General features: G+C 40.6%; 1 protein-coding gene across 4 annotated transcripts in view; it reads left to right on the forward strand.

Moving 5' to 3' along the window:
- LOC134207797 (progestin and adipoQ receptor family member 4) overlaps positions 1 to 20,825 on the forward strand; it is a 100,328-nt gene that overhangs the window by 37,603 nt on the left and 41,900 nt on the right. For all 4 annotated transcript variants that reach the window (XM_062683714.1, XM_062683715.1, XM_062683713.1 and 1 more), the window contains one exon: positions 13,985 to 14,200. In XM_062683714.1, the coding sequence (XP_062539698.1) occupies positions 13,985 to 14,200 (216 nt within the window). The remainder of the gene's footprint in view (positions 1 to 13,984; positions 14,201 to 20,825) is intronic.

Genomic DNA, 20,825 nt, shown 5'->3' on the forward strand with positions numbered 1-20,825 from the left:
GTAGGAATATAAGTGGCCCAAGATGGCTTCCTTGCGGTATTCCAGATGTTGCTTGGAAACTATTCGATTCGCAGTCATCTAAAGTCACCATCAGTTGTCGGCCAGTCAAGTATGAGCGGAACCAGCACAATAAATCACTACCGATGCCGTACCTGTCGAGTTTGGCAACAGCCATGCTATCGTTCAACTTGTCAAATGCGGCGGACAGATCGGTGTAGATAACATCGGTTTGCATCCTTCTGAGCATGCTGTTGGTGATGTACGAAGTAAGGCATAGAAAATTGCTAGTGGTAGAACAACCGGTGGTAAAGCCGTGTTGGTCGGGGCTGAGATGTTGCTTGCAGTGCGAATGTAGTGGTTCCATGACAACGAGTTCGAACAGCTTAGAAACGGCGCTTAATGAGGTGATTCCTCGGTAATTGTCTACGTTGCGTTTGCTACCTTTCTTGTGAACCGGGAACATGTGAGCGATTTTCCAGCAAGATGGAAATATTCCACTAGACAGTGACAAATGAAAAATACGATGAAGAGGGTCAACCAAACAAGAAATTTGTTTTTGAGGAAAGCAGACGGAATACCGTCTGGTCCTGGATTATAGGACGATTTGAGTTTTGTTGCGGCCCTAGATATAGCGTGAACGTCGACATCTAACACGCCTAATGTTTGGTTGCTTAATGGAACGTTGCTAGCTGCGAGTCTAACTTGGTCAGCACTAATACGCTCATCGCTAAAGACACTGGCAAATTTTTCAGCGAATTGCCCAAAGAGCTCCGATGGGGTAGACGCTGTTTCACCGTTGTACTGCATTGAAGATGGCAGAACAGATTCTTTGCGCTGTTTGTTGATGTAACTCCAAAAAGACTTTGGCCGCCGCTTGAACTTACGCTCAATTCTGTGCTGGTAACGCAAAAAGTTCTGACGACTGACACGCTGGTATTCATGGTTGAGCCTCACGTACTGATCTCGCAGTGGTAGTGTCCGATACTTGGTAAATTTCCTCAGAGCAGCTCTCTTAACTGTCTTCTGTTTTCGTAACCCGCTTGTCTGCCAGGGAGGTCGCGAAATGTTATTCAGAACTCTCTTTGGAACGTGCCTATCGATGACGTACATCATGACATGTGAGAAGGCTAGAGCAGCTTCATCCACATCATGCGTATTGAGAACGTTTCCCCAATCGATACTCGATAATGCTTCTGTAATACTTAAGTGGTCGGCTTTCTTAAAATCGTATGAAACGGGCACAGTACGTTCAATGAAGTCGTGTACATGACTGTATTCGATGCTGATAAGTGGTGGAGGGTGATGAGCAGCATTTTTGACCAGTGCGCAAGCGGTGCGGTGCATTGTCCTGGCTGCTTACAAAGCATAGGTCCAAAGTGCGACCGTTTTCATTTACAATGCCGTTTATTTGGCTAAGAGCGGCTGAGCTGTAGTTATCCAAAAGGCTGACAGCGCCAGCATGCAGGATCGAATGTTCTGGATCAGGGTAAAGGAAACCGCCGTGGGACTGCTTCCAAGAGACACCAGTCAGGTTGAAATCGCCCAGGACAAGCACTTCGTCAGTCGGAGTGGCCGTTTCAAAGATGGCGAAGACTGACTGGCAGTGAGTATCGATGAGTTGTATGTCACGGACCAGATCAGGAGGGATATACAACGAGCACAGGAACAGTATACGGTCACCAATCTCGATTGATACCCAGACTTGTTCGAGACTCCTCCAAGAATCGCTTTCAACTGGTTTTGCTTTGATTCCGGAACGCACGGCAATCAAGACACCACCACCAATAGACTTCCTGCTGTTGTGTTGATTCCGATCGCATCGAAATACTTCGTAATCGTGACCAAACATTTGGCTGGAAAGTGTTCTGGAGTCGAGCCATGTCTCTGTTATTACTATAACGGCGTAGCAGGAACTGGAAACAGCGAGGCGGTGGTCGTCGATGCTGGTGTTCAGACCACCTACGTTTTGATAGTAGATGGTAATGTCTGTTGCTTTCTCATCGCGATGTTATTGTACACTGGAGTTTGAGACACTCTTAGGTCGCTGATCATACTTGCCAAACATTGAAATCCACGTGATTTTTTCGGGAAAATGATAAAGGGGATATATGCTCTCATTGATGACATTTTCCAGTCCAATGGATTTTCTGCTGGTCTTCCGGAAAATCCGAAACCAACGGAACACCGGTGAAAATAGTCCATCTTCTCAATAAATGGCGCAATGTTTCTTATAAATATTCTAAAAACTCTAAAAACTCTGAAAAAAATCTAAATCCATCTATAATCCCATGCGGTCTTATGAGTCAAGAAAAAAATTGATTAAGAATTCTCCCACTGAGCGGCGCTAGTGTACATGAAAATGCCAGTTTGGTTCGATATCTCGGGATCTAAGGGATTTAGGAAATTTCCGTCTTCTACAAAGTTCAAGGGTTGGAAACCAATATGTTGAAAAACTGTTTAGTTCAGAATTCAGCCGTAAGGCGGCGCTAGTGTATATGAGTTATTAGTTTGGTTAGATATCTCGGGATCTGTGGGAATTAGAAAGTTGCCGTATTGTTGTTCGAGGATTGGAAATCAATATGTTGAGAAACTAATTAGTTTAGAATTCATCCGCAAGGTGGCGTAAATAAGATATCAGTTTAGTTCGATATTTCGGGATCTGTGAAATTTAAAAAACCAATATGTTGAAAAACTGAATAATTTAAAATTCATCCGCAAGGAGGTGCTACTGCATATGAGATATCAGTTCTTCAATATTTTGGGATCTGGGAGATTAAGAAAATTGCCGTCTTCTACAAAGTTGTTCGGGAATTGGAAACCAATATGTTGAAATATTGTGAAGTTTAAAATTCATCCGTAGAGTAGTGGAAGTACATGTGAGACCACCAGTTTGATTATATAACCCCGAATCGTTGATATAAGACCCAACCAATATTATAAAAAACTGTTTAGTTTGGATTACATCCGTTGGGTGGTGATATATGGATCAACCAGTTTTGTTAGATATCGCAGGATATTTAAAAGTGCCGTCATTTACAGTAATTCGGGATTTGAAAACCAATGTGTGCAGAAAAGTATGCTTGATAGCCATATGATTACCGTTTCTGCCTCATACACAGGAGGCCTTGCGTTCGATCTCAGGCCCATTTCATTGGCCTACTTTGTATCTTTTTGTATATTTCTCATGTAACCTGGTGGCCACCTACGGTCATAGGTGAGTGAAAACTGCGAATTAACTCCAAGGTTATTATCAGAAATGATATAGAAAAATACGCGTTATTTCAGGATGAATTATTGTTAATGAAACAAATAAATAATTCATTACTGGTCACTTTTCCCAGTGCACCTGAGCCTTTTAGTTAACTATATTTACCCGAGCCTTCTATTGAATCACTTTTATTAGCTCTTCAATTGATGAAGAACTAATTTTTGGAGGAATACATTTTGACCTAAGTACCGCTCACTAGACCCCTCCCCGCGTTCATGAGCTTAGAATATGTCTGTGTGTGTTTTTTGTTATTTTTTGCAATTATGGCAAAATTTCTTCAGTTATCCACTGCAATCAAGTTCTAGCTTCACAAAATGAAGTAGATACATAAATATATGAAGCAGAAGTGATTTCGAACGTTTCCCAGTTATCTTTATTATTATTACTAGTTGACCCGGCAGACGTTGTCCTGCATAGTAGGCGAAAATGTTGTTGTGAACTGGCTAGGTGAAATTTCCTTACGATTCTTAATTTTAGTTTTTCACGATTTACTCAACCTTACTCGTGATTTTTGCATGAGGAAATATCATATAAACCCGTCGGAAACGATAACGAACATATTTGCTGAAGGAAAGAAGACAATCCATTCAGTCGTTTTCGAGCTATCCGGATACGAACACAGACCATTTCATTTATATATATATAGATTTAATCAGACTAAGGCCGAAGTGGCCTGTGCGGTATATAAGAGTCTTCTCCATTCGGCTCGGTCCATGGCTACACGTCGCCAACCACGCAGTCTACGGAGGGTCCGCAAGTCATCTTCCACCTGATCGATCCACCTTGCCCGCTGCGCACCTCGCCTTCTTGTGCCCGTCGGATCGTTGTCGAGAACCATTTTCACCGGGTTACTGTCCGACATTCTGGCTACGTGCCCGGCCCATCGCAGTCGTCCGATTTTCGCGGTGTGAACGATGGATGGTTCTCCCAACAGCTGATGCAATTCGTGGTTCATTCGCCTCCTCCACGTACCGTCCACCATCTGCACTCCACCATAGATGGTACGCAGCACTTTCCTTTCGAAAACTCCAAGTGCGCGTTGGTCCTCCACGAGCATCGTCCAGGTCTCGTGTCCGTAGAGGACTACCGGTCTAATTAGCGTTTTGTAGATTGTCAGTTTGGCACGGCGGCGAACTCTATTCGATCGGAGCGTCTTGCGGAGTCCAAAGTACGTACGATTTCCAGCCACTATGCGTCTCCGAATTTCTCTGCTGGTGTCATTTATCTTATTACCGTATTTACCGATATTTGGAGCCAATTCCTTATCTTCGAGGTATGGTCTGCTTTCTTTAAATCTTGTCACGTAAAATACCAAATCATGTCAGACGTGAAGGAAAAAAGATATCAGCAAAAACTGTAGACATATATTCTTCTCATCTATCTTCTTTCTATCTTCTTCTATGTATAAAAGTGAGTTTGGTTTTCCTTAACTGACGAAAGGGGGACCGACTTTCAAGATTTCCTTACTGATTGGTTCGTTTTGGATCAGCTTTGTTTATATATACTAAGTGTTGATCAATTTGACGGAAAAAGTTCGAAAATTTATCAACATGTAACGATTTTATCTGCGTTGAAAAAAGTCATCAAGCTCGAACTGAAATCGATCTAGATTGCGATGCTGCAATCAACAAAATAATTGACAGATCGAAAATAAAACACGAGTGAGATCGGGCAAGATCGCCTATGTATGCAAGAAGTTTTTATGTGTTGAGGATACTATTGGGGACATTCATACTCATCCAAAACATTCATGAGTTCAGGTCTCGAATTCTTCCATAAATAGAGAGGTAATACGCACAACAAAATATGCTGGGCATCCTGTGCGGTTCGCCAAGAATATATGATTCATGTGAAATTTGTCGCCGTGTCCCACAGAAGTATTCTAGAATTCGCTAAATGTGCTGAAGTACAGCTCGAAAGGCATATGCATCAACGACCTCCAAAATGTCCTCGGCATCAATTAACTACGTACAATTGTAGGTCAACTGTGTAGGTTAAATTCTCGCCTTCGGCCAATTTTTTTGTAAGCAAATAATGATGGCAAGGATTATTTTCTTGTCTTGATTTCATTCTTGTCACCAGAGACCTAATGCAATAGCTTGCTATATTGACTTAATGCAATCTGTGCATGGGCCTTAGCTTTTAATGCAATCTGGGCATGGAATTCATGCAAGATTGTTATAACATCATGCATTCTCTGGTTGGCTGTAGCCTTTACGAATACTTAGTATACAATAAAGCAAAAAATGAGTTTGCCTTTCCGCATGCCTTTTACTTATTTGAAAAAAAAAAAAGTTGTTCTTATGTATGGCGACAATTGGTACACCCACCCTATAAGTTTTATATGAGATTTGTAGTAGTCAGGGAATCAATATTCGAGCAACACCTAACAATATACTCTTTGTCATCAAGAGAGATTGTTACTAGCGACAATCCTTTATCAGAACCCGAACACAATATGACAAGAATCATTTGCCTTGCATGCTCTGCGGAAAATACGATGCTAATTTTGTAATCCTTATTCGATTCTCAAATATTTCCATTAAAGCAGAAACTATGATAACATAAAACCGAAATTTGCTCTGGAAATAATGCAAAATAACGGGATGAAAAGTTAGCAACAAGATTGTCTTCTTTTTTGTTGCTGACAAAGTTTTTAGGTTATTTGTCATAATTATCTCCGACAAAAACAAAGCTTTGTCGTTGGTTCTCTTTCGTAGCTTGTTTCGCATGCGCATTAAAAAAAATGATTTCCTGGTAGTAGTACATTTATAAAGGGTACTTTTTGTAGATGTACATTAGATTGGTGAACAAAAATATTAAAATTCTGTTTAATCGCGAACGATTTGATATACTTTCCGAATGCATTATACAAAACCAAACACCCGGACCACTAAAACCACTTAAACTGAGAAAATTTGCAACCCAAAAATTTCCTAAACCGGACCGGGAATTGAACCCAGCCACCATCAGCATGGTCTTGCTTTCTAGTCACGCATTTTACCGCACGGCTAAGGAAGGCCCAAGGATTATACCCCGATTGGCATACAAACATTTGACATAATTGTCATTTGGCACAATGAAATAAAAAAAAACAAATAATATTTTCTCTTCTTGATCAGAACCGATGCTTTCTTTAAAATAAAGTTTCAAAAAAAATTAAACTGTATGTGGTCGTACGCGAGTTTTGGAACCGATCTGTTTTGAGATGTTCGATAGGTTTTGATAGTTGATTAAAAATGAGAAACTCCTTCTTTCTTTTTCCTTCTTTTTGCCTTTCTCGTATACTAAGTATACGTAAAGGCTATATGATTAGCATTAGCATTAGCATTGTTACGGTGTAATTCGTAGATTGGACACTAGTGATACTCATGTTTTACTTTTGAGATCCTTATCTCCTTATCTCGGCTATGCCGGTAGAGGTTATTGACGGCCCATGACTTGTGGGGGCGATGAACCGGAAACGTGATGGGCTTTCGGCCTTCGAGGTGGCGACGGAGGAGCTTGCTGAAACTTCGAAAGTCGATGTTAGACGCCAGGCAGGAGAGGGCGGTCGGGACGGCCAAGCGTAAACCCGTGAAATCCGTGGAGTTGAGGTCTACCCAGACTGAGGCCCAAGGATTCGCGGACTCGGGCAAGGTCGAATCGACCGAAGGCGTGCCAGCGAAGACGGTGGTACCAAAGTCTACCCAGACTGAGGCTCAAGTATTTGCGGGTACGTCGGGGGTGACTGCTCCAACGGAGCAGACACAAAAACGGGGGAGACAGTCTCCAGGAAAGACGGTGGTAAGGGGTTACGGCAGGCTGAGAGCTCTCAGCCGCCCCAGACCAGGGAAATAGAGGAGGATTACGCCTCCTGGACCCTGGTCAAGAACAAGAGGAAACCGAAGACGTCAAGGGCCGAAAAGTCGGCCCAGGCGAATGAGGGTAGCAAGAAGTCTAGGGTAGGCGCCAATCGCTCCAACGGCGATACCCTAGTCATAAAGATGGACGAGGCTAAGTACTCGGATGTCTTGAAGGCGATGAGGAGTGACGTCAAGCTCGGTGAACTCGGCGCGAGATGATCCTCGAGCTGAAACGGGGCGTCTCGCAAAAGGGCGCCGCCTACAAGAAGTTGGCAGGGGAAGTCCTAGGCGAGACGGTCAAGGTGAGGGCATTCACGACGGAGGTGAATCTAAGGGTTAAAGACCTGGACGAGATCACCGAAGTCGAAGAGCTCGTCACGGCACTGCGGCGGCAGTGTGAAGTGGAGACGCCCACCGCAGCCGTTCGGCTACGGAAAGGTCCGGCAGGGACACAGGTAGCATTGGTTCGGCTATCTGTAGCGGATGCCTCCAAGGTAGTCAAGTTAGGGAGCATCAAGGTGAGATGGTCGGTGTGCCCTGTGGACATATACGAGCAACCCGAAGTTTGCTTCAAGTGCCTGGAACCGGGGCACAAGCAATGGGACTGCAAAGGCCTTGACAGAAGCAAGCTCTGTCGACATTGCGGATTGGAGGGACAGAAGGCACAATGCTGCACGAACCCTCCCAATTGTTTGATATGTTCCAGCAAAGCTGTGAACAGCAAGCACCCCATGGGGGGTTCGAAGTGCCCGGCGTTTAAGCGTGCTGCAAAATCACAGTGCAGGTAACGCAGCTGGCTTGCTCGGCCTCGCCCGAGTGTTTGGTGTGCGCAAGTTTAGAGGAAACGGCGGAACACGTGTTGTTCGTGTGCCCACGTTTTCGCGCAATGCGTGACCACATGCTTGCCACATGTGGCCTGGATACTACCCCGGACAACCTAGTTCGGAGGATGTGTAAAGATGAAGTTGGCTGGAACGCCGTTTTATCGGCTATCGCCCAAATCGTCTCGGAGCTATACAGAAGGTGGCGCGTGGACTCAAGGATGGCTAGAGGTGGAACAAGGGATCGGAGTCGGCTTCATCCCAAGCAACACCTCTTGTTTCTCAGTGAGTAACGGCAACTGTGGTGTGACTTACTAAAGGTCTGACTTATACACAACGCGTCGTATTTGGAACTCTTGTAAACAGTGATATGTTGAAAACTTTTTAATACGTAGGATTAGAATTTTGAAAAACTACATGTTAGGCTCCTTATCTACACATGTTTTTTTAATCAAAATAATTCAACTTTCGTGTTACCTATATGAAAGTAAATTAAATTTCTAGCCCAAAAAAGTGAACAATTTTAGGCTAAAATGTGTTTTAACGCTTTAATAAGCATTTTAAAATTGACGTCCTATAACCCTTGCTGGGTGAAATAAAAAAGCATCAGCCGGCCCCCATTTTGTTCTCTCGCTTTCGTCAGGGCCAATTGCCAGTGTCTTCAATGCAATTTATTAGGAACAAACACCTATTTGAAAGATGTTGCGCGTGCTGCTTGGGATGGGTCATACCTGTGGTCGAACTCGATTCTTTTATCGAACAAGTGGCCGCGCGAAGAACAACATGGTATCGTTGCTTTCGCGGCGTTGGTCAACCGGGCGGGTTCCGAGCCCGAGGACGGATAGGGGTCTTCGTCAAGGCTGGGGCAGGCGTAGGCACCGCGTCGGCAAGTCCTTCTGTGTATTGGCGAATATACCCTATCGCAGAGAGGTCAATTTGGGGTGCACGCGGCATCATCATTCTTGATACCAGTCGTGCAGAGGGAAGCATCCGCGAAGTCGACCGAGTCCAAGGACATAGGGCGTGGTAAGGCCACCTCGAAAGCCGGCAATGCGCTGGCACGATACCATGGTGTTCTTCTAAAAAAGCGAGTCACGATGTTCGATGCTGCAAGGACACGCAGCTAACCTCGAGGGTGCGTTGTGCACTGGCCCCCCTTAGATAGGAAATGACCGAATGCTCTGATTATTTTTTTCAACAAACTACTCCCCTAAACGCACCTTCTGACTGCCATTCCAGGAAGATTGCTGCTTTCAAAGCCAATTCCTACCATTGTTTATTTTTCGCCCTTTGCAAAATCCAAACCAACTATTTGACGTGCCAATGAAACAAGTCTCAAAACGATGTTTGGAAGAGTTTTTACATCAAATTTTCACGATAGGTAATCATTCAATGTTGAATAAGCATTATGATTATGAAAAATCGATGAAAGAGTTGTTTGAATTTTTGTATTTTGGTTGTTTGATATGGCTTCGCATGTTCAACTCATCGGGGCAAATAGAAATGCGTGGTGCGGGGCAAGTTGAAACAACAATTCAAAACGTCAGCCTCTCAATTAAAATTAATATTTTTTTCCAAACTTCAACATGGTCCATAAATACATATATTCGGAAAACATAAATTTATAAAAACATGCAAAATTCTGAAAATAAATGTAATACATTTTCGACCATTCCGTCACGAACGCAACCCTCCTACAATCTCCACTAGAATGAAAAGGGGTCATGTTTGAACTGCAGTTTTGAGATTCTTAATCTACTGAGCACTGACTCTCAGAAAAATAAAACATAGGGTATGTAAACATTTCGTTAACTCCACCTTTCACTTCCCCAGCTGCCTATTTCTCCAATCGAAGAGTTTGGGACAATTAAAAGAACCATACTTCAGTTTATTTTTTGTGTAAAAGAGTATCAAAAGGCAGCCCTCACTTTGCACCGTTCAATGTTCAAAAACGATCCATAAAAAAATGAAAAACGATCCGTAAATATGTGAATGTTCCATAAAACGCTACCATAAATCCATAAATTAGTTCGGGAGATTCCATAAAGAATACTTTTATGATCCATAAAAACTATATTTTGATCCATAAAATTTCAAATTTGCGCAATTTTTATCCTGATGATGATCCATAATTTCAGTAATATGATTCATAATTTTGGTCATATGATCCATAATTTTGATAATGTGGTCCATAATGCTTAAAAAGAAGGCCAATGAAACTATAAGAATAGATCCATATATTTTATAAAATCTATGGATCATTTATCAAAATTTATGGATCATATCACCAGAACTATGGATCATTTGAACAAAGTTATCGATCAAATGGCCAGAATTATGGATCATATGACTAAATTTATGGATCATATTACTGAAATTATGGATCATCATCACGATAAAAAATGCGTTTTATGGATCAAAATATAGTTTTTTATGGATCATTCTCCAAAGATTTATGGATCATTTCATGGGAAAATTGAAAGAATTGTATTGTTTTTCTTGACCATATTAATGAAACATAATTCCCTATTAATTGCTAAATCTAGATTGCTTTGTGAATAGGTCGTATGTGCAAAAGAGAGGCTCTCTTGACTTTCATTCTCTTTCGATTATTATAGAACTATACTAAAGTTTACTTCGGATTTCTTGGCAGATATCTAAAGACAATAGCTTTGTCTATCGTGCTGGAGTGAAAATGTAGCAAAATATGCAAAATTAGCTTATCTATTAGCGAAAGAGAGTGCAAGCAAAGAGAGACTCTCTTTTGCACATACGACCTATTCTCAAAGCAATCTAGAAATTTTAGCTTAGTTATGGATCGAAAAATTATTCTTTATGGAATCTCCTGAACTATTTTATAGATTTATGGTAGTGTTTTATGGAACATTCAGATGTTATTTATGGATAGTTTTTCATTTTTTTATGGATCCGTCTTTACTGTTTATATGCAACAGTTTGCAAATGTTTTGCCGTATCAAAATCTGGAATGTAATTTTTATGCGAGCAAATATCAAGATGAGACAACAAAAGTGGGATTTGTTTTCAAATTTCTAGAACAAAGCCTACTACTTTATCAGTTTTTCTTAAATAGGAGACAATCTTAAGCTAATTTCTGAAAGAAAATCAAAATCGTCAAAAACTTACATGGGACTCTTATGTGAATCCTGGCAGTATTATAGTCACCTTTACAACCGCGTGCTTCTTGAGTCTCACTGAGTACATACATTTTGTTATTAATACGACAGAATTAGCTCATGTCTAACGCAATGTTTCAACTTGCCCCGATACGCGGGGCAAGTTAAAACGATGCATACAAAAAAATAATTTAAATATACAAAATATTTATAAAAAAGTTTGTTAAGGTTGCTTATTTTTTATGTATAATCTTTGGCCCGAACTAGCCAACACCGCAAACGGATTCAAAATATATCAAAGGGTGATTTTTTTACAGCACTTCAAATTTCAACTTTGAAAAAAAAAAAACCGTTTCAACTTGCCCCGGTGTACCTTATATGACTAAATTTGATCGTTAATAAATACAAAATATTTTACACCATGAAGTAATCGAACCAGCGTTTCAGCTGTTCAGTTGGGTCCGTCAGTAACTGACCAGTTGCGTCTTTCACAGGCATCGTCATATTTATATTCGCCCCGCTTATGGATTGTAAGATATCGCAGAGGAGGCGAAGGTCCCCGGTTTTAGAAAGTCTAAATCTTTCAGTAACATCCATATCCAGTTTGTCCGTAATTACATACCACACATAATACACATATACAAGGCAATTCAAAAGTTGATCAATTGATTTAAAACTTCTAAAGGGTGCTATGCTATGTACATTGCTCACATCTGCTAATTTGTTCGGTTAGTCCAATTTGTTTCATTTAACTAATTTGGATTACTTTCCGCCATTCGATTCTGATTTCGACTATTATTGTGGTACGTCTTGAGTCGAATAAAGAAAATCTTACCCAGGCGAAAAAATCAAGTAATAATGGGTGCATGTGATTGATAAATGTGTATCTTTTATTTTTTGGCCACTTTGGGTCATTTTGATTTATTTCATGTAATTTTTCGGAATCAATTCCGAAATTCCGTAAATTAGGAACAATTCAGTGATTCATTTCCGACACATAACCAGTAAAACTATCCATGCGGGATAATGCGCCTCCATGAATTTACTCTGGACTGAACAACCCATGAACAATGACCATCTTATGCGATGTTAAAAATTCAACTAGTTCTTGAGCCCAACTAGTTTTCTCATCGGACCATCGGACCAAAGCACAGACACGCACCTGTCCTGTGCCTTTTTTGAACAGTTTGCCCTGAGTGCAGAGAGTGATAACCTTTTTTGTTGCGGTTGCGAGTAAATAGATTTGGCGGGTCGATTTTTTGGGTTCCTTTATGGCAACATTATCGAACCACACTTCCGACGAAACCCGCACTAGCTGCGGGCTCGACTGATGATGGATAAAGGAATGTGTCGTAACAAAAACGTTGTTGTCTCCGAAGGTTTTGTTCGCCAATCAGGACGACACGGGTTCAATGGGGCCGTCTTTGACGTCATGCTTTATTGGGTTCGGCTTGACTGATTTGTTATCTTGGGAAAAATAGAAAATAGATAAAAGGATGCCATTTGGGATATCAATAAATTGATGTGGTCGTGTTATTACAATTTTCTTCTCCATTTTCTGCGTTGGAGTTATGTCCAATACTGATACATTGTTGCCTAATTAGGTATATTTTTTTCCGGAAATGTTTTCATTCAATATCTAAGTAGCATTTTGAAATGTTAGACCATTCGTTAAAATACAGGTCGAGTTTCACTTCGTAAGCTCACCATCAATCAACCGAGCCGTATGCTTTGAAATCGAAAGTTTTCCTCGCTATTTACTTGCCATAAAAATAATAAATATCCCGCAAATTACCGACAATGTCCATTTAATCGCATTATGGGAATGTTTCTTCCCGCCTTCTTGGATCCCTTGGCCGAAAGTGTCCCTGTTTATAGTCATCTCAAAGCAGCAAGCTGCCCCCATTTGTGGAAGATCCATCTCAGCAACTACCATAACGGCAATGATGATGGAGAATATTACGTAACTGATAGCCTCTGCCAGAGCTGCTTCCGGCCGGCAGCAAGCTATTACAGCAGACCGCCCACACTTGGGCTAGGAATGTTCGGTTATCAAGTTTTTTTTTTGTGCACTGCCTGCGTCTAATGGCTTGCTAAGAGTTAAGATGGGCTGAATGGGCTCTCCTCATATTTCTCCATTGACAAAGTTTGTCATTCAGCTTTAATGATACGGGAGGGAGTGATAGTATCTGTAGACTATGATTAAATGGCCGGACGTTTGATAGCAAAAATGCTGAATGAGAAGCTATTAACGTAACAATAAGAGATTGATTAGTATTTTGTTCATCAATCAATAAATTAAGCAACATGCAGGTTTTTGACCGAAAAATAAAGTACATCATGAAAGTAGCATAGGAACATCACAAAACATTTGTCAAACTGGAAATATTTACAGAAGTCTCTTGAGAAAATTCCGAATGAATTTCCAGGAAAATCTCATTTGGTTTGATTGTACAAAACCCCAACCATATAACTCTTAACGTCCTATCAATAGTACGATATCAAAGTATTCCTATAAACCTTATGTACACTAATGTATGAGAAAAGACAAAAAATATTAGATTGCACTAATCAGTACAAGATTGCTTTGTAACGCTAGCATGTCAATATTTCATAAAAGAATCAAACAAGTTAATTGGCCTGACCAACCCAAATGAGCCAGTATGGCGTTTTTTCAAATATAAGTTAACCGAATTAATAACTGGACTGATCGAAAATGCTTAGAATCAGAATTGCCAAGGAAATAGCCCACGTGACCTTTTAGGATTTCAGCGGAAGCTTTCAATTAGTAACGAACCACAAGCTAATTGTGCTCCATTCTATTTTGTCTTCTTCCTACCGCACTCCAACCAATAATAGCTTCCTATGCTTCTTTCTTATACAACTTTCTCTCGTTTTTCTTCCCCCTTCCCACAGGCATTCCAATCGTGTACATCCTGGCAACAGTTCCGGCAATGATGCCATGGGAGAAGGAGTACCGCTTTCTCTCGTGGTGCCATCTGGTCGGTTCTGTTGCACCGTGGTGCGGTAGCTTCGTCTACCACCTCTTCATGAATCTGGAGCTGGGCGAGAGCGCTTACTACCGGCTACTGCAGCTCGACATGTTCGGAATTTGGATGAGCCAAAGTTTCGGTAAGTATATTTGCCACAAACACCTACGGCATCCTGACTGATTATAATGCGGTGAAATCCGTTCTCTGGAAGCGCCGAGGACGAACTCGGCGCTTCCAAAATGAGCCGCCGGCAGCACAACGGCGCTGAGCTCTTCAAACAACGGAATCCACTCCGTTACGGAAAACATCGAACAATGTTTGAAGAGCTCATCCCCGTAATCCAATCGCAAAGCCAACACCGCCAAATAAGTGGGGGGAAGAGGATTTGAAGTGGAATTCAATTTGAGACCATCGCACTGAATTCCACCGCGTCGGCAGCCAGCGGCAGCGTCATGTATTATTCCAAACTGGGAATTTCAATGTCACTTAGTTTATCTATCGCCCCCGCAAGGTGACATCCACTTGGGTTGCTATTCTCAACGACATCCGATTAACTGTGGTGTGATCGGTAGTGTGAAGCCGGCACGCAAACACAGTGGCAGCTTGAATGAGCAAAAGGTGGAATATTTTTTAAACTTTGGAAGTCAAATATACGACACGGAAATCCATAGCCCCGAACCAGTTGCGAACGTAATAACATTGCAAGTGACAAACCACAATTAACTCAAAAATTTTAGAAGTTCTCATTGAATTTAACAAGAATTTCCCGAGGAAACTCAGAAGAAATTTCTCTGGAAGTTCTGAAGAATTTCTCCCGGAAATTCAAACGAAAACAAAAGAGTTTTCTAGGAATTTTTTTTCTAGAAATTTTGTTGAAGCATCGAAGCAATCTTGATAATTTTCCCACGGTGCTAAAAAACTCACACTTCAGGTGAAACTGCCCAGAATCAAAAAAAAAATTACCTCGCATTTTCGGAGGCACCAATCTCAACAAAGAAGCAATGAATAACTGTAATCTTTTTATTTTAGCTTTCCTGCGTCGCAGCAAGCGTAGAACAAAAAGATGACAGCAGTTCGTAGCTACAGTATTGAAAGTAGTTCCCTTGAATACGCGAGGTGGAACGACATTGTATTCCGCAAAGCTCGTCCTTAAAGTGTTCGGAGACCCGGATTTGACTTGGTAATATTTCAGGCATTTCTCAGTCAAATTCACATGTGTATATACCCAAAATAACCGTCAGCTATTATCAATTTTTCGAAATTGACCTAATGAGATTGTTGATCTGCCACATCTACTGTCTGGAAATTGGAAATTGTCTCGACTTCCCTGGGCATAAAAGTATCATCGTGCTAGCCTCATGATATACGAATGCAGAAATGGTAACCTGGCTTAGAAACCTCGCAGTTAATAACTGTGGAAGTGCTTAATGAACACTAAGCTGCGAGGCGGCTCTGCCCCAGTGTGGGGATGTAATGCCAATAAGAATAAGAAGAAGAAGAACGAATGCAGTACATATTTCTATAAATGTTCTTATTTATTTATTTATTTTCAAACTAAGGCCGAAGTGGTCTGTGCAGTGCATAAGAGTCTTCTCCATTCAGCTCGGTCCATGGCTGCACGTCGCCAACCACGAAGTCCGCAAATCGTCCTCCACTTGATCGACCCACCTTGCTAGCAGTGCACTTCGCCTTCTTGATCCCGTCGGATCGTTGTTGAACTACCGGTCTAATAAGCCTTTTGTAGCGGCGGCGAACTCTACTCGATCGGAGCGTTTTGCGGAATCCAAAGTAAGTACGTACGAGATCTTGCCGTGATGCGTCTCCGGATTTTTCTGCTGGCATCGTTATCGGAGGTACAAACACGTGGTGGGTGGCTTACATTGTTCTCTCTTGATCCTCTTGCTATCACGTACTTCGTCTTCGACGTGTTGATGACTAGTACAACCCGTTAAGCTTTCTTTTTCACTCTGATGTAGGCTCCCTCTATATTCTCAAAGTTACGTGCCATAACATCATCGTCGTTTGTGAAACCATATAACTGGACGGACTTCGTGAAAATTGTACCATTCATGTCAATCTCTGCCCTTCGTATTACTTCCTCTAGAGCGATGTTGAATAGCAGACATTAAAAACCATCACCTATCCGTAACCCTCTGCGCGTTTCGAAGGGACTCGAGAATGCCTCTGAAACTCGAACTACGCACATCATCCGATCCATCGTCGCCTTGATCAACCTTATCAGTCAATACGGAAATCCGTTTTCGTGCATTAGCTGCCATAGCTGGTCTCCATTGATTGTATCATATGCGGCTATGAAGTCGATAAATGGGCACGTCGTATTCGCGGCATTTCTGCAATACCTGACGTACGGCGAACACCTGGGGTGGCATTGCGCATTTCGATTCGAACGAAATTCTATCGAGTTGAACATGTTTGGCATTACGGCTTTCGATTCGATCTCGAAAACGACTCATCGCTCGAGTATGCTCGAGAAGGTACAAGAATAACGAGATGTTTTGTCATTATGGATACTCGATAGCACACTGGAAAACGACTCAAGTCGAATGAAAAACACTCGTCCCCTTCGTAGCTTTCGAATGTTGTTCGAGAGTCATTTCTTGCTGAAAGTTTTTCATTATATTTGTTATTATTTCTCAACGGGAAGAGAATAAATGTATTATTATTGTATCTTGAAGGAAAGAATGTCATTAGTATACCTACTTTTATAGTTTCCAGACAATATTCAATCTTTAATTATCCCGAAATCCGAGTAAAAACGACTTCAACTAAAATCTGGTTTTACAGTTTTCACGTATTTCTTGACGATTTCGATAAACCGCGTGAAAATGTATGGGGAATATCTGCGTAAAAACGTGTATATTCCAAAACCTACGTAAAAATAGTAGAGAAAAATTAAAAACTCAAAGGTGCAGCCCAATCCGGTTGTACGCAAAAGTGACGCTGAACCACGTAACTGTATGTAATGACAGGTTTTCGACTTTTCTGTTCCATGAGACCAAAGCAAACATTTTTCAAGCCCAGGATGAATCTTGTTTATTTATTGTGTTGTTTATCATAAGCTCCTGAGATTGGTGTCCGCGACGTTAGGCATAAGTACGTTAGGTATAAGGACGATAGGCATAAGTACGTTAGGCATAATGGACGTTAGGCATAACGGACGTTAGGCATAATGATCGATAGGCATAATGGACGTTTGGCATAATTCTGCCTTCGTTATATCATAGGCTGTTCTTTGTGTCATTTTATGCCTAACGTCCAATATGCCTAACGAATATTATGCCTAACGTCCTTATGCCTAACGTACTAACGCCTAACGGGGTATACCTCTGAGATTGAGTGAGCATTGCGAACCCTGGTGATGTATATAATTTTTAGACCAACATATCCAAATTATCAATTGAAATAAAAACTCACTCACCCAACCAGCGGATGGCAGATTTTTATACAGTTCTGCATAAGCACCTTACAGAAAGTGTATAATAATTGGGCATATACAATTTCGGAAGATTTTAATACAATTGTTGTATTGAAATAATACAGATTTGTATTTTAATAGTTATTCTAATAGTATTTTAATAGTATTTTAATACAATAGTATTTTAATACAATATTTGTATAAAAAGCTTGTCGAATTGTATATGCCTAGATCAGGCATTGGAAGCGTAAGTGAAGCGGACGAGCATTGATCTAATTCAGTCGTATAATCCTATGCTAGTGAGTGAACAGCCTTGCTCAGAAGGATATTAAACAACGATTATGAGCAATCGTTGCTGCGTAAACAACGAGCAACAGAGTTCGCCAAGCCAAACTTGGTATGGTATCCAGGGAAGCTACGCTTGCTCTACTAGAAAAAAAAACAAAACACATCTGGTGTATTGCTTTATTCATTCTGCTTTCAAGTTGCTGGGATGGAGGAGAGAAAGTATCAAAGCCTCTCATGCAGTGTATCAGAGTTCCATTCTCATATCCAATTTTCCTAATGTCTGAAAAGATTTTTCTAACAGCCTGTTGCAAGAACACTCATTGTTAGGTTAGCAAGTGATTTGCCTCGCTCAGTTGTCTCCCATTGGTGAGCGATGAAGATCTTTAAACATTGAATCAACGAACGCCAAATTTCAACGATCTAGAAAGCATCAGCGATTAGGCCGCATTAGAGCATCAAGTTGGCATGAAATTAGCCGATTTTTACTCATGATCTGATTTTTTTCAATGCCTGGCCCAGATTTTATACAATAATTGTCAGATTTGTTTTTTGGGTGTATAAAGTAAGGATTGTTCGATAGTTGTATCTCAAATCGAAGTATTGGTAAATGCTACTTTTGAACTTACTTTCCTACATAACACCAAAACACAATACCAAACATCCGATTGACCTTATTGTTGACATTAAATTGGTATTAGTTAGATTTACATTAAAATGATAATTGTGTGTTTGTTATCAATCGATTCCACAATTTGATAAATTTTCGCCGATGGACTTAACCACGAGCGTCTTCTTTTTCCACGATTCTTCGTCTGAACATCTGCTGCGGGCCGATGAATATTTCAGTGAACTCGGAGCATTTTAGTTCACCGGATGTTCATGTTGAGGTTCATTTTTTTGTGCAGATTGCCCGCAGCGGATGTTTTCTTCTTACTGAAAATTGGCACGTGACGTCATCGTCCATTACAACTCGCCTACTTTTCAGCACCCGCCACTAAGTTAGAATAAATTCTAATTGACTCATTACCGAAAAGTCCATTGATACATACTTGTATCTAGTACTAATGCAATGGCTGGCATAGAAAGCTTTCAATTAACAACAAAGGAAATGGTAATAGATTACTAAGTTGAAAAGCAGGCCAAGTTCCAAATGGAATGTAGTACTATGGAAGAAGAAGCTTAGGATGCACTTACGAGATTGACTGATTTACCGAAACCGATTGCTAAACTGATAGGAATAGTAAATATTATCATACATAAATATTGTAGCACACTGGAGTCGGTTTTTACGCGGAGGGTATGGGCCGCGTAAATTAAGACAACGAGAAAAACTGCGTAAATCCCAAAATAGGCGGAGATCCAGAAAATCGAGTGAAAAAAAATTGTCTTGAAAGCGCTTCGTCTAAAAAATACCGCGTAAAAAACGACTTCAGTATACATCGGGTATGAAGCGTTGACTCTTCCTTGATCGAATGGTCCAAAAAAATCGAAAATCCATCGACAAACGGCTGAGATATTAACGATCAAAGTCTATCATATTTTCGTGACGTTTTTCAATTTTTTGCTATCTTAAAGTGTACCCCAATAGAAAAGACAGACGTAGTTCTACGTCAAAACGCGCAACAGATGACCCAAGTGCATTCATCTTAAACACATGGAAACATCAAAGTAATTTATTATCAAATACTTCTTTAGCTTTAAATTATTTAGCTCAAAATTGGATATGTGGCATAAACTCGAATAAACATAAAACTTATAATTTGTGTCGTAACAATATCTCAATTTACAAAACATATCGTATCGGCATAATGTTTAAATAGATTGCAACTGCTCAATAAATAAAATTACTTTTTATAGTCATTGAGCACAATTTGCTTGTTTATAAATTAACTGCCAATTCATGCCCTGAAGGATGCCTTTGCAACATCCTACACGCAGATGAAATTATCTCTTATTCTCTCTGTGTAGTCACAATCGCCATGCGCCGAAGGTTGTCTCTCCAGCGGACGGCATACTAAACACGAGGACAGCTATCTCTTATACTGCGACTGAATGAAGTCGAACGAAATAGGGTTTCTTACCCCATTCCCGGCCTAACTTGCATACGACCGCATTATTTAATTGATATTCATGACAGGAAGCAACTTTTCCTGAATTTTGTGGGCTGTATAATACTGCATTGAGGTTCACTTCTAATTAAAAAATAACTATCCGTGCTAAATATCGTTCAAAAAAACTTTTATTTGATTTTAATTAACGAGGTGTAGCACTCATTTCAGTCATAGCGATTTAATTTCCGGCCCACTTCCAAACCAGTTCCCGGCCTAAGCAAAGTTTCGCTCAATCTCTCAACTTATTACTCTCTTTCTCTCTCGGGACGGTAGAAAATGCGACGTGAACAAAAATATGCACGTTCCACGACAACAAGATGCCAGATGGTATTATTCATAATCATTTTTATTTGGTTGAGAAGATATATTTACTCATCCAAATTTCTTACAAATACTTAAAAACAATATTTTTTTCACCTTTTGAAATCAAGAGAATTATAAATAACATGATAGCATCAACGTATTAGACAGTTTTCCTATTAACAATGAAGGATCATTTTCATACTCCTGGGCGTTTTGGCAGTACGGTACGGCAAGAAGTTCTTGGGCCGAGGTGATGTTTTTGTTCGGTTTGAGGATACATTTTAAAATGTATTCTAATGTGTTTAAATAAGTTCTAGTGAAACGAAAAATTAGGAAGAATTGAAGCGGGTGTGTTTAGAATTATGGTGTGGTGATTAACAGCTTCAAGCAATGGTTGTATCGAGCACTGTGACGATTTTCAGGTAGGTGTTTATTTGATGATACCGTTTTGTAAAAGTGGAAAGAATCACTCCGGCTCAGTGGTGTGGCATCGGAGAGCGAAATTTTGAAATATACATTTTTGTTTTCTACAATTGGATCAATTAGGAGTAAAACAAGTGGTTGAAAAATATTGAGTATTGTGAAAAATAAATGGGAGACTTTTTAAAAATTATCAATCATGAACC

The sequence above is a fragment of the Armigeres subalbatus genome, chromosome 1, assembly GCF_024139115.2.
Source record: "Armigeres subalbatus isolate Guangzhou_Male chromosome 1, GZ_Asu_2, whole genome shotgun sequence".
Taxonomy (NCBI): Eukaryota; Metazoa; Arthropoda; class Insecta; order Diptera; family Culicidae; genus Armigeres; species Armigeres subalbatus.